This window comes from Neltuma alba, unplaced genomic scaffold, assembly GCF_004799145.2.
Source record: "Neltuma alba isolate B1F8T4 unplaced genomic scaffold, ASM479914v2 tig00011485_pilon, whole genome shotgun sequence".
Taxonomy (NCBI): Eukaryota; Viridiplantae; Streptophyta; class Magnoliopsida; order Fabales; family Fabaceae; genus Neltuma; species Neltuma alba.
Genome location: NW_021636154.1, coordinates 293,311 through 308,371, shown reverse-complemented (window position 1 = coordinate 308,371; position 15,061 = coordinate 293,311). Strand labels below are relative to the sequence as shown.

At 35.3% G+C, this 15,061-nt stretch overlaps 1 protein-coding gene and 1 pseudogene across 1 annotated transcript; one reads left to right on the top strand and one right to left on the bottom strand.

The window, feature by feature from the left end:
* Positions 1–1,070: 1,070 nt before the first annotated feature.
* On the bottom strand, positions 1,071–4,940 carry LOC114714090 (auxin-responsive protein IAA9). Its single transcript, XM_028898780.1, has 7 exons — positions 4,934–4,940; positions 3,593–3,995; positions 3,332–3,510; positions 2,973–3,199; positions 2,696–2,837; positions 1,968–2,029; positions 1,071–1,422 (listed from the first exon to the last, which is right to left on the bottom strand). Exons 2-7 carry the CDS (start codon positions 3,974–3,976, stop codon positions 1,385–1,387), a joined length of 1,032 nt encoding a protein of 343 aa, XP_028754613.1. The 5' UTR covers positions 3,977–3,995; positions 4,934–4,940; the 3' UTR covers positions 1,071–1,384.
* An 8,063-nt stretch (positions 4,941–13,003) lies between these two features.
* LOC114714032 (uncharacterized protein At5g65660-like) lies at positions 13,004–13,578 on the top strand (annotated as a pseudogene).
* Positions 13,579–15,061: the final 1,483 nt, after the last annotated feature.

Here is a 15,061-nt window from a genome sequence, read left to right as displayed (position 1 = left end):
AGGACAGATAACTAACTCAACTTACTTCCTTAATCTCTTCAAATTAGTCAACTGGCTCTTATAATTAAAACCAGAGGTAGTATGAGTAAAATATGGTCGACATCTCTTCTTTAATGGCATCAGCACGCACAAATTTGACTCGTTTGAATTAGCATTGACAAAACCAGTTGTTATCTCAACTGAATGCTGCAAATTAAATGTTAAAATAAAAGTTTAGTGTAATGTAATGTTAAACTAAAATTGAATAATCAACATCGTATACAAATCATTTCCCAATCCATGAAATCTGAACCATTTAAAATAGTTTGGATAGTTCAAATTTAAAATTTTTCAGATGTGTCAGTTCTAATACAATTTTATTTTAAATTCCACATCAATTAAAATAAAAAAACTACTTAAATTGAATCCAAAACAGACAAGCACTTGGACGAGCACCATCCCCCTGGCTATTCTATCTTTTGGTAGTCACGAACGTAGTTTGTGGTAAGGAATGACCGAATGAGTTGCCTTCAGCACTCCCATCAGACACGCACCCACCATGTTAAACCCGTGAATCTAAGTATCTAACAGACATGACAAACCACGCTCACTTATGTGATGATTATTTTGATGATAATTATTCAAATCCATATATTGCATTACTACATGCTCATGATAATGGCCATTCTTCTGACACCAATATAAACCAACATTACCTAATCACAGGCTAACTATGACATTAACAACCACGTAGCTTGTAACCGAGCAGCTTCAGAACAACTACTCGCTGGAGGTATTTTTGTAAATATGTTCCTTCCAGGTACCCTTACTGCAATTCTCCCAAAACTATAGTATAATGCATTGTGCACCGTTAGGTGAAATGCAACTAGGAACTGAAAACTTGAATAACGTTAGCACCTTTGTAGTACGGAAGAAAATAAAAGCTAAGACTTCCAGGAAAGACCAGCGTAGTCTATATTGTAAATCTGGGGGAATCCAAGGGCGTGGACACTGGACAGTGGCCCCGAAACAGTGTTCAGTGTTCTGGTAAAGAAGTGTTAAAAAGAACAAAACAATACACAGGACAGGGGTGTCAAATCACACACGGATATAATATTGGTGGTCTTTGATTTGATGGTAACAAGTATTCAACCCATTTAAACAAAAAAGCTCCCATCACGACATAATATAGACTTCACAATTGCTGACTTTTAAGATAGAATAATATATTTCAAATAATAACAAATTAACATCCAACACAACCTTTTAGTGTATATGTTATAACCAGAGATAAGGTAAGGTTTGTATTGTTGACCCTCCGTCTAAGGTCGGAGATTCAGTAATTTACAGCGTACTTCACATTGAGTTTTTGCAGACAGAGGAGTCAATAGTCCCCGATGTCATTCTAGCTCCTGCTCCTGGATTTCTCCATAGCCCTGGGTGCTGCAGAGAAACGGATCCACTTAAGCAGACAAAAGATATTTCATTTGAAAAAATACAAAATTAACTAAAATCAGCTTAATTCGAATTAGCTTGTATTCCCCCAACAGAGGCAATCAACTGTAGGTCGATGTAGATACAAAAATCCTTTATAATAATAACTTGTCTACAAGACCAATCCCATGCAATAAATTCTACTCTTCCCAATTTTCATACTACGCTATGATTAATCTACCAAAACCAACGAACAATCCAGACAATCTAGTTATAAAAAAGTTGCATTCGAATAGCAGAAACAATTTAGGTTCCTAGTTGTGTGTCTGTCTAAAGTAACCATATATGGTATGGCATTTATTGACACTGTCAAGATTTAATGGCCTCGTTTAGACGCACCCAGGTCCCCATCTACTGCTGCATACCCAGCCTTTAGACATGACTGCTGTCTCATGTAAAGCAAATGGTCCCATTCCATTATTTTACATAACAACAATAATCATCATTAAACATGTATAAAAGACTACAACAAATTATCATTGTCGGGTACATACCTAAGCCAATCGCATCAGAACCTTTCATGATTTTCAGCCTCTTGCAAGTCTCAATAAACATCCTGCAACACAAGCAAATTGCATTAGGAAAGGGAGGCAGACTAGAGCCAGGTACAGAATTCATTCCATCAGAAATACAGTTGCCATCTACATGACCTTATACAGTTGCCTTCAATTCTACTCAGAAGCAAAATCTTCTAGCCATGATCAAGGCCTTGATCATAACTAATATACAAGCCCATTATATGATTGAAAATATGGGTACGATGTATCACAGTAGATCAATCGCACATAAATTTCACTTTTGTCAAATGCCCGGAAAATAAAGTTATATACAGAAATCCATGCATGACCTTATCCAGTATAATATTTGCACAGCAACACATTCTTGGTGACACAAGATCTTTAGGTTCTATTTGAAATGTTGCATTGTGTTTTATATAAGCATCTATACATGGTAGAGATGGAAAAAGGCTCGTTTCCTTTTCTTTGTTTTATTTTTTTCCTGAGTTTTGCATTCTTCATAGTCAATGGAAGAACATTCTTGCTAGTTCAATAGACTCAGAACAAACAGAATATAAAGCACTGCACCGCAGTCAAAAGTGTATTTCATCAACATATCAATAATTACGACAAAAGTTAATTTGCTATAGCATCTTGCACTAGTGTTTCATAAAACAAGATTTATGAAACAGCAGAAAAGGACATGGATTGTTCAGAAAACTTACTCCCATGGTACATCCCCAACAAGCATCCAATCACCATCTTTATCTTCATAAGTGAGCACATATTCTGAACCATGCAGGAGGTCCCTCAGCTTGCTCTCACTCAACATCTCTCTTCCTGGAGCTCCATGGGAACCACATTGACCTGCAAAATTATAGAACGTGTAGTAAATCCATTCCAAAGATACAGCTTGCAGTACGACATAGCATTATAATGAAATACTTAAAAAAATTCGAGTAGTTTTGTTTTCAAGATAATATTAAAATTGTCGCAGCTCACCTAGAGTGAAACAGCTGAACATCTTCTCAAGGGCAGAAGACAGATCCTGGTATGTATTGTAACTCCTAAGATCAACCTTCCTTAGATAGGGAGCTCCATCCATGCTCACCTTCACAAAGAGAGCAGCAGGACATGGTTTTCCATCTACTTCATCATTGTTCTTCGAAGTGACAGCCAATGAGTTCTTCCTAAATGATCTTATTGGAGGCCAACCAACAACCTGTGCCCTGAAATAGTTGAGATGTACATTGAGGTAACTAGTGATAAATGGAAATTCCTTCAATATTTCAAATAAGGTTATCCAAATTCCAGTTGCTATTAACAACTATTAACCCATGAATCCTTTATGTTTTACTTACTTAGAGGCAGGAGCACTGCCACCAACAGAAGCATCCGTTTTTTTATGGCCTGTTCCGTTAGTTGCACAGGGTCGTTCTTGCAACACCTTAGTCGGCATTTCTTTTGTTGTGGTTGGTTGAGCTCTAGCAGATCTAGGAGACAGCAGCACATTTACACCCGAATTCCCCAGAAACTTTCCCTGAACGACAGGTTGTGGGAAATCATACTCCAATTCAAATATAAAACATGTGCTCCCCTTAATTTTAAGAAGAAATCTTTACCTCAGGTAACCCATTCATGGTGTCAGAGAATCCCCTTTTGTTGCCTGTAATCACAGTTTTCTGGGACAACGAGCAGATTCCATCTTTAGCAGGAAGCAGAGGAAACAGCGGCTTCTCATTGAGTTTTGTTGAGCTGTCATCCCTTTCAGGCGATTGGGATCCTGGAAGACCCAACCTTAATTCTGTAGCCTTGAAATTCAGATTGTCCTTTTTCTCATCTGAGTCGCTTGGAACAGTAGAGCTGTCCACTGATGAACAATCTGATAACCCTAGGTAATTACGTTCCTTTAATCCAGTCACATTTTGGGAGATACGATCCGAGGAAGTTATTGTTGAGGTGTTGCTCTGCCCTTCCTCCGGAGCAATCAGAACTAGTGGAGACATTCGACTCCAACTATACACACTGCGTCACATGAAACCACCGGGGGGAAAAAAAAACTCACAGTATCATTCGGGATTTAGGAAAAGAACATACACGTCTAATTTGCTGGCATGCAATTTCAGAGTGGAATGCAAAATGCATAATGATGCCAGAAACAGAAAAACATTAAATTAACATATTACCTTCAAAAACATAATCATAATCAAGTTAGAGATTATTTTTAAATAAAATTTTTGAGACATTCGAATCACCCATCCCTACTCCACACATTACTGGAGTTGTGTCCCAGTCGATCGCGGGAAAAGGAAAAAGCCACAAAAATTGATAGAGAAAAATAAGAAAGTTCAAATACAATACCGGGGGGGGGGGGGGAGGGGAACTCAAACACAAGGAACACATTTTCTAAAAGCAAGTCAGCGAGTTCATCCGCAGATTGCATCAATGCCAAGGTTTCAATTTAGAGCAGTACTCTTGATATTGTAATCAACTGAGCTCATTTAGGCCATTAAGATCACATGCGTTTTTAGTTTCAATGCTGCCTTTTTATTCCAAACTAAAATCCTACCAGGGCTTTATGCGCTCAGTTTTCCCGCAAACGAACGCCGAAATGTAAAAGAAGAAAACGAAATCGTCACTCGATTGAAAGAACTGCCGCTCAATAGATCCACAAGATCACTCGTCCCAAAAGAAAACATAACAAGACGCCACGAAACGTCAGATATTTTCCCAAGAGGCAAGTTAGCTGACAAAAGTAAAGGGCAAGGGAAAATAAGAAGTTGAAAGGAAGATTTCAAGTCTAAACTCAAAAGGCACATTCTAGTTGAAAGTGGGAAAAAAGAGTAAAACATTCATTCCCCAACAGTACAAGACCTTCATCAACTCTACTCACAGTGATTCAAGGAAAACGAAGAGCTGAAGATGTAAAGAAAGAGGTGGAGAGGAAGATTTCAAGTACATACCGAACCAAGTCTTGGTAGATCAGCAGAGAAGAAGACCTCTCCGATTATTCTTCAGAAACTTTTTCGCAGGAAAATGCTAAGCGAACGCATTGAATGGAAAAGCAGAAAGAGAGAGAAAGCTCAGGGCCCTTCCATTAAGCACAAAGCAACAAATGCTTTAGGCTATGTTCTTTCGAATACAATATGAAATATATGGACGATGAAGCGAAAAGGGCCAAAAAGGACTGAGAAAAACGGAAATTACGTATAAGGACTTGAGTTATCATCCTCCCTCGAGAAATGGATTAACTTTTCTTACGCATCAAATAAAATGAAAATTTACTCATTAAATTTATTTAAAATAATAAAATTTTCTAATTTTATTTTAAAATCATTTCTCTCATATATTTAATAAAATAAAAAAATTATATCAATTATCCTAACAACTTCTTCTATTTTAGATTACAATTTTGTTCTCATCAATATTATCTTATATTATGCATCAGAGGGAATGTTACCTAATTTTAATATGTTATGAAGTTTAAGGAAATCAGTATCCAAATAGTTTAAATGGTGTTTTCATTAATATTAAATTTTACAAACTTTATACTCCCGATCTTTAATATAAGACTTAATTATTAAGTTAATTTTAGTTTTGAATATAAGATTTATTTTTCATATTTATCAATTTTTTTCTAAATTACCTTATAGATACTCTATCAACTATAATTAAGTAAGCGAGGGAGGAAGGATATTAAGAAAGATGATTATGGTGTTTTAGAAAAAAATATGTCATATTTCTTATAATTAACTAACTTACCTAACTTCCTTAATTTAATCAAATTAGTTAAATAGATATTATATTAAGGACCAGAGGAATAGTAAATTTCACATTATTGAATAATAATTACAGCATTTGAAAATAACCATGATTATTGAATATTTTTATATTGGATGGAAGTAAAACGAATTTTGAGTCTTTAGATTTTTTTAAAAAAATTACGATTCATTATATGAAACTAATAGTCAAAATGTTAAAAAAAAATATCAAAATAAGATGAAGGAAATAAGTATCAAAATGTTAATATTAGGAGTGCACTTGTTGAGGAGGATATTTTTTAACTGCTCCAGATCTAAAAAAAACTAGTCTCAAATCTAACATTTTTTAATTTTAAATATAAAACTTATTTTATAGTGTAAATAAGAGGAATATGATTTAAGACACTCCTGTTTTACCCTAAAAAAACGTTGACATTAAAATGGTTAAAAAAAATACAATAAGCCGGGGGGTTAAAAGGGTAAATAAGGAAAAGGCATGGCGTCAAGCAGAGAAGTGCGGCGATGTACGAAGAAGTAAAGCATCGGAGGGCGGAGAGTGATTGAGAGGGAGAAATCAGGGAATTGCTGGTGAGGGAGACCGGGATATAAATAAGTTGTCGCTGTTAACAGGCGGGCGTGAGCGGGGGAAGAGACAAAAGTGAAATGTCAAAGCTGACCTCGAGGTATAAAAGGCAGGGGTGGCTGAGGACGAGGGGGAATGACGGAAAAGAGGAAGGATAAAAAGGGAAAAGAGGGGGGGGACAAGAAACAGGCATAACAAATGGGCTTGCCGGGTGGTGAGCAGGACACATAACCTCCTTCTTCTCGTTCATTATGACTTTGCTTTTCCCATCATTACCTTCCTTCTTCTCTCTCCTTACATCTCTTCAAACATCATCATTTATGGCAATGATGCATCTTAGCCTTTTAATTACCTTATACCCATATTATACCATTATTTTGAATATTTTGAATTTTTAGGGGGTGTTTGGATAAAAACCAAACCATGGTTTCAGAAGTGCTTTTACGGATTACGAAGTAAATATATGGAGGAGGTTACCTCGTTTTGCGGAAAAGTGATTCTGAAACCTAGGTTTTGACTTTGCCAAACACCCCCTTAAGTTAACATGATTTTTAATATATTTTATTTTTTATATTTAATCTATTTTTTAAATAGTTTTTATAATAGTTACACATGTTAAAGATCTAATAAAATGATAGTTTTGACTAATACATAATTAGTAAAAATATTTTAGTTTAATCTATTCAAATTAATCAATTAACTCTTATATTAAAAACAAGATGTAGTATTATCTAACCAATGACATCATCTATTCACCCTTGGCTAATGGTGTGTTTTGATTTAAGTTGGAAGTAATTTATAAGATTTATTTACTAAAGTTAGTTAAAAAAAAAAAAAACAAATGTTACCTGTTAAAATTAATTATGAGCATAGTAGAACAAATAATCAGTGTTCCTGCTTTATTCACTTTATAATGAACTATAAAAGCAAGAAATAATAATGTTCTTGAGAAATGCCCAGACATTCCTAGTAAACAGACTCTAATGTAGAATATAAAATATAAAATGTAGATCTTCAAGATATATAGAAGGAAAGCTACATACTACAAAACGAGGGCTGCAAATAATTTTACTTTTTTTTATTTACTGATAAAAAAGGAAAAGAAAATAGGAAGCATGCGAGACAGAACCCATACTAAGCCTTCATGCACATGCGTGTTTGTTTCCGAAGTGGCCTGAAACACATTATGGATTTGGAATGTGTGGTGGCAGACCAAACACTAACCCAGTGCAGGTGTCCCGTTTTTAGATTTTCTTCTGTTGCCTCACATCATTTTCGCCCCTTTTATTCATCTCAGTTTATCCAATCTTCATTTTAGGCAACTTCACAATTTTTTTTGCTCATGTTGTTTTGCGGAATACGTTTGCTTCTTTTTTTGGGGGGGGGGGGGGAGGAACTAGAAAGAATGAAAATTGGAGTGGGGAGGAGCGTCGTTGGTGGGATTTAAGCGGAGAGAAGCACCAAAAAAATTGCATGGGTGTGCCTCGACAGGGGGACTCACTGGCCCCAACGCCTCCGCTTTTGTCCCCTCCCCTTTTCTTGGGATTTTTAACAAAATGCTATGAATAGTGAAATAAAATACCAAAATGCTACAGTGCAGAAAGATATTACTAAAATGTTACACTTGAAATTCATTACCAGGAGATGAATTTATAAACTTCATCTGGCCTAGAACGAGTTCTTCAATAAAATGGGAAAATTTGCAAATTCATCTGGTAGAGATGAATTTGTAAAGTTCATTTTTGAGTGATGAACTTCAGAAAAAGTACTTTTGTCATTTTCTCCCCATTTCCATGCGTATGAGCATCCTCTCCCCGTACAAATCTCTCAGAACCACTTTTGTCTAAGTCAAAAAAGTAATTGAACTCTTTGCATGCGTTTGAAGCTGGGAAGAATATTAAGTCATGGCTTGCTATATATTTTGCATCTCCTCTTACACCCATGAATGTGTCTGAATCGTCCAAGCTTTACTTATACATTTTGCATCTCCTCTTATGCCAGTAGCCCATAAATGCGTCTAAGTCCTCCGCATGTTGAGCTTGTGTTCCCACTTCATGTATTCAGACTTCTCTCTTCTCTCTCATCATCTTACTCTCTCATTTTATTAGTTGCTCCAGCCTCTTCCATTCTTTTGCTGTCTTGTTTCTCTACTCTTACTTGTAAACATTTGACACATACTTTTACTATTGCTGAGGCCCTGAGGGTATGTTATTTCTCTTATGTATTTTTTATTTTGTCATTATAATATTTAATTTGATTTTCTTCTTTATTTTTTTATTTGATAAACTATTATTTTAAATCTCCAAGTGCTAAGTGGTGGGTTGAACAATTTCAAAAATCTATACTCTTAGGTGCCTCTTATTTTGCAGATAAGAATCCTCTATTGTATAGTTTTAAGATCTCAAGATTTTGTTTTAATCTCTATTACCATTTAGTCCTATTTATAAGGCACTTTTAGTATATTTCACACAGAGGATTAGTGGCACTTCATGAGCAATAATATTATAACATAAATAATGCGTAATGTTTTTTTAAAATCTTTTAAACAAGGAAAGATTTTTTTTTTTAAATTTTAAATTTTAAGATCTCAAATTAATATTTGTTGCTATACTTATAAAAAAAACTACACTCAAAAGATAAATAACAACATACTTTTATAGTAATTCTTGATTTGAAATTTTAAAATTTAACAGTTTTTTTTGGAAAATTTAACAACATACTTTCCTAATAAATCTCTCTTTAACATGTTTTGTTGGTACTCACTAATTCATAATGGACAGATTTATCTCACTTATTGATTCTATTCTTAAAATTTCGTTTTTATTAATTAAGTCCCTAAAATCTTGTAATCATATCCAGTTAGGTTTAATAGTTAAAAGGGAAATAAACCATGTATGATCATAAAACTTTAGTTGGTTCCCAACCTGAATTGGCCGGGCGGGATCAGACCAGGCTTTTGGGGCAGGAGCATTCTGTTAAAAGCCTAAAACCTGTGCTCTGAGGGGCCTCAGCTTCGCTAGAAAAGTATATTGGACCAGCCCAACCTAAATAAAAGCCCATCTTTTGTGAGCGATGGTTGTGTGTGCTAATATTATACTATTAGGACCAACAAGGGTTGGATCTCAAAGAAGAGATTAGTATTTCACAACGTAACGAACCAAAGTTTAAATTCCCGTTAAGAGAAGTATTCACATTTAGTACCCGACAGTATTTCGAATAGGACTGCCTTTAATAGAAGGATACTTACGTTTTAGGAGGGGGAAAAAAATTTATTAGGGGGATGGCAATTTGAGGCCATATTAATATTTAACTTCAAACATAAGAGGATGAATGATAACAGTATAATCTTATATGATTACCAAGGACTAGATGTTCTTGACGATAATTTTAAAATTTACTGGTCTCAAGCTGGAATCAAATTAAAACATTGGTCTCCAATGTATCGCTCCTCCTGTATATTATGTATAGTGATAAAATTACGTCTGCTACAATTGACGTATTGGGAGAAAGAATTTCCATATTTGAACCAAAAAAAATATTAAAGTTGTGATGAAACTCTTTGTTGTCCACTGGATCTGACCATATCATACACCAGAGTGTCAATTTTATGTGTTAAACGTTCAAATCGATAAAATCAAATCACAAAGAAATAGTTAAAGCAGTTGGATTTCCTAATCTTATTCGTGAGTTATGAACAAATGAGTGAGCGGCACACAGAAAAAGCTTTATCTGTCCTGTGCTTTGCTTTGTGACAATACCATATGATCAGCCCCACGTTTCATAATATATGGTCTTAACTTGTCTTTGATTCAGAGGCAAAATTAATTTGAGTGCAAATATGCTAATAATATATCCACACACGTCCCTATGAATCCTGTACCATACACAGACCCAAGTTCAAAAGGTACTCCGCTCAACATAGCTTTTTTGAAAGAGAAAAAATAGATATGCTTTCTTATTGCCTTACTGGGGAGCAAGCGCCCAAGACTCGATAGGGACGTGTCCATTGTGTTAGGTATAATAACCTTTCGCCATCCTTACATTAGCCACGCTCCATCTAGCTTTCGCTAATTATTATCACTTTAGACCTTTTAATATTTCAAATTCATTATCTTTTTTAAGCTTATTTTGAATAACACAGTTATTTTGCAACGTTTCGCTCCTAAGTTGGGTAGCCCAAATATTTAATTAAAAATGTTTATAGTAACAAAACAATATCTAAAGCATTAGATTTCATCTTTCATAGTGCTAGAACAGAGCAGTTTGACTTTAATATTGGCATCATATCTTTACATGTATTTTTGTTTTTCATGTAATATGTAACAGACTATGTTTTGGGAAAAAAAAGTGTCTCTTTAATTCATTTAAATATAATTTTCTCCCAAATTTTGTTATATAATTTAATTATAATTTGTTGTATAATTAGAAGTGTGTTGATAAAGTGGGGGGGGGGGGATAAATTAGGGAGGGTCCAACCAGAAAGTTGACATGTCAACAGTGATTGTGTTGAAAAGCCCACGCATGGATAAAAACAAATGCGTGGTTGGTGTAACCCATTGGGTGTCCAAAAAGCTCCTCCCCTCACATGGACCCATTCTCCATTGCCACCTCGCCCAACCACGCATCATTTGAACTCCACATTATAATTTTGAGTTTCTCCCGCATGATCTGTTTTTGTTTTTTCACTTGAATTGGAAAGTATTTCTTTCAATTCTTAATATAAAATCTAATTTGATTTTTATTTTAATCTTAAATATAAAACTTCAATCTGTTTTATCTTTTATATTTATTTATTTATTTTAATATAGTTCTTATAGTAATGATAGTTCTAACTAATATATTTAATTAGTAATGATGTTTTAGAAAAAACAATACCTACTTATTATAAATAATAAAATTTCTTGATTTATTTAAATTAGTCAACTAACCCTTGATCAAATTAGTCAACTAATTATATACTACATCCGGTTCTAAATATAAGAGCTAGTTGATTAATTTGAGTAAATTAAGAAAATAAGTTAAGTTAGTTATTTATAATAAATATGTATTGTCTTTCATAAAACATTTTTGGTAATCAAGTTTTTTAGCTAAAACTATCATTATTAAAAGGATTATCTTGAAAAAATAAATATAAAAGACAAAGTGGAATTGAGTTTTATATTTATAACTAAAATAAAAATCAAACAAGATCTTATAGTAAGCAACTAAGGTAATATTAAGTAGCAACAACTCAAAACTATAATTGAAATCAGGCACATGACTTTTTACTTTCATGACATTTTTCATGTCACTGTCTCTATTGCAAAATTACTGAGTTTCACCTGACTTGATAAATGCGAGAAGTAACGAGAATAGAGTCAAACCCCATCAACATCCATTTCTACCAGATTGCTGAATTTGAAACACCACATTGATATGTGCCCGTAAGCTCCAAGGCATGAATTTCAAACATACTTTTTTTTTTTGGGACAAAATACGTTAAACATAATTAGAAAGTTAGAAACTGCCCATATGCGGTAAATTTGATTCCCTGTTGATATTCATGGAGGCGTCATTTTCCCATTCACGAGCTCACATAACCTCTCACGAGCCTCAAAACGTTCATCATTGGGAAATCCAACTGTACTGTTCTCCATATCAAACAAATCATTAAAAAAAACAAAAGATCTGATGATATCTATTGGATATATCCAGCGAAGTGGCGCCACATCTCCACATTACAAGTTAATAAATTCTATTTTAACCATGCTTACCCGCTCCCCCACAATTAATTATGTTTGATTTGAGCTTAAGTAGTTATATATATAAATTAACCTCAACCACGCTAATTAATTCCCGATCCTCTCGGCTTGGATTAGGGTGTGTTTGGTATGAGGGATTTGGGAGGGAGGGGAGGGAAGGGGAGGGATTTTAATCATTTCCCCTTGTTTGGCAACACACAAATTTTAGGAGGGGAGGGAAAATTTTTTAAAATTTTCCCTCCCCTCCCCTCCTCAACCTCCCCTCCAAAATTGAGAGGATTTGGAGGGAAAAGGCAATATTTTGTCATATTATGACTATTATGCCTATATTTTGTCATGTTGTAATCATTATGTCTATTTTGTCATGTTGTGACAATTATGCCCATGCCTTAAATAAAATAAGAGCAAAAATATCCCCTCCCCCTCTTTTTTTTATAAATCCAAACAAGATAATATTAAAATCCTTCCACTCCCCTCCCCTCCCCTCCCCTCCATTAAAATCCCTCCCCTCCCCTTCCTCTCATTGAGCCAAACATACCCTTAGTGATTTGTTTTTATTTGCTATATATGTGATGTGGCTGTTTGAAATCAATGGTGCAATTACTGAAACGAATTGCTACATTATTCAACAAATTGAAATTAAATTCGTAATTATTACTACTAAACTATAAAGAAAAGGATATTGAACGAAACAGAGACCACCCGCACCGCAGCCTTTCATGCCTGCCAATGGCCAATTTTGTTTCATTACAACAAATTAAATATCAGAACACGAGGAAAAACAAAAAGATAGATTTCTTTCTTACCATTCCGTAGTACCACGAAAACAAAAACTTAAAAAGTATTTTAAAAAAAAAAGAAGCCTTATCCTTTTGATTCCTTATTCCCACCTAATCTGTCCCGCTCTCTATATATAACAGATGCTTTGCAGATTTTAAGCTCAAATGTATGGAGAGTCAGGATTTATCGCCAACAGACATGGACACATCCCGACCGTCGCTAGGGTTCCCTCTCGGCACCGCCCTCCTCTTGATCGTCATCTTCACCATAAGCGGCATCTGCTCCTGCTGCTACCACTGGGAAAAGCTCCGATCACTTCGCCGATCGTTTCAGCCTCCTCTTCACGACTCATCCTCCCCACATAAATCTCAACTCCCCTCCATGGTAGCCCTCCTCCTCCTCTTCATCATTAAACCCATCACTAGCTATATAAATACGCAGAACTCATGAATTTACTTATCACTGATATATGTGTGTATATTTGTATCTGTGATAGGATTTGAAGCAAAACAGAGGGCAAAGCTTGCCAGTACTGATGCCAGGCGACGAAGTACCCAAGTTCATAGCCATGCCATGTCCCTGTGAGCCTGCCAGGATCTCTGTGACGGTGGGAGAAACCCCCACTACTCACTGCGCCTCTGCCTTAGAAACCAGATTCCCCATTTTGTTTGTCTGTAAATACATATATAAGTAGTCAGTGTATAATTACTTTTACCAGTTTAATTTTATTGTTATATTGCGCAACTCATTAGCAGTTCCCGGAGGGAAAATACGTCTTATTTGGTGCTTCTTTGCTTTCGGCTGAAGAAAAGCGGCTGCTTGATTTTTATTCTGTATGTCGAATTCTTTCTATGGCATTGTGTGTGCTACAAGATAACTACATTGCTCCAACCCCCCCTGAGAATAATGGTTTATCATTTTTTTTTAAAAGAAATGTTTCCGATATGCATACTTTGGACAGAGCTTTGGTCTTAAAATATGCTTTTTCATTATTATATCTTTAACTTATTGCATGTCGATCTCTTGTGAAGTGCTATATATATTTGGTAGGGTCGTGTATGAAGAAAAATATCATTCATAAACTTACTTAAGTGGTCCGGCAAGTTTCTCTTAGGTTAAAAAACAATTATAAAGGCATTTATACAAACTGGTCCTCACATCACTTATTCCAAAAGAATAAAGGTACTTAGCTATCCTAAGTTCCTAACCCTTGTCCTCCGTGAGATCGCATCGCACGCCGACCTGATCTTATTAAGCTGAATTTGGATCCCATCCAAAGATGGATAACCACATCGATACCTAGTCGCAGAACAAGAATATGAGTTAGCATGTTCTGGTAAAGAAGATGTCAACGATGGCATCAATTCCAGGGCCTATATGAACCAACCACGTTAGTTACTCACAGATACCTTTGTTAAAAATCATCACTCACCTCAGGGACTACAAATTATATCTTCAGAAAAGATCAAAAATTGACATGATTTTCGTTGGTTCCAAATTATCACAAATCGGCTGACGTGTTCAGGTGGGATTTGGAGCTTTTTGGCTGGGGAAGTCTGCTGAGGAGCTTTCGAGATATTCGAAGGGGGAAGAAGGTGGGAAAAGAAATGATGATCCATGGAGAATAAGTGAATAATGTTGTGGGGTTTGGGACCCCAAAAGTGGACCCTCATGACCTAATTTTTCTGACCTAATAAAAATTAGAGGGCTTGAAGATCGGGCACACACATATATAGGGTTAAGGTGCGTTCAGCACTCCGAACTATTTACTCAGGTGCGTCCAGTGGCCTAAAGTAATTTTGGATGCATCCAATGTCCTAAACTAATTAAAATGGTGCGTCCATATCCCAGGTTAACAGAAATGTTATGTTTAACCGTTACTTTCCTGACTCAGCTTAAAGTTGACCCCAGATATTCTACATGGCAGACACATAGGCACCCGATGTGTATTATTCTTATTCAAAAGTCAATTTATTTAGAAGAAGAGGAAGGAAATAAATTCAATTTTGAGTAAGAATAATACACATCAAATGTCCATATGTCTGCCATTTAGAATATTTGGGGTCAACTTTAAGTTGAGTCAGGAAAGTAACAGTTAAACATAACATTTCTGTTAGTCTGGGATATGGACGCACCATTTTAATTAATTTAGGACACTGGATGCACTCAAAATTACTTTAAGCCACTGGACGCACCTGAGTAAATAGTTTGGGGTGTTGGGTGCAC

Excerpts from the sequence above, each read along its gene's own strand:
- LOC114714090 (XM_028898780.1), bottom strand. The coding sequence starts at position 3,976 with ATGTCTCCACTAGTTCTGATTGCTCCGGAGGAAGGGCAGAGCAACACC. Across the intron at positions 3,200-3,331 it reads GGCAGTGCTCCTGCCTCTAA|GGCACAGGTTGTTGGTTGGC; the intron begins GTAAGTAAAACA and ends CAACTATTTCAG. Across the intron at positions 2,030-2,695 it reads GTTGGGGATGTACCATGGGA|GATGTTTATTGAGACTTGCA; the intron begins GTAAGTTTTCTG and ends CTTGTGTTGCAG.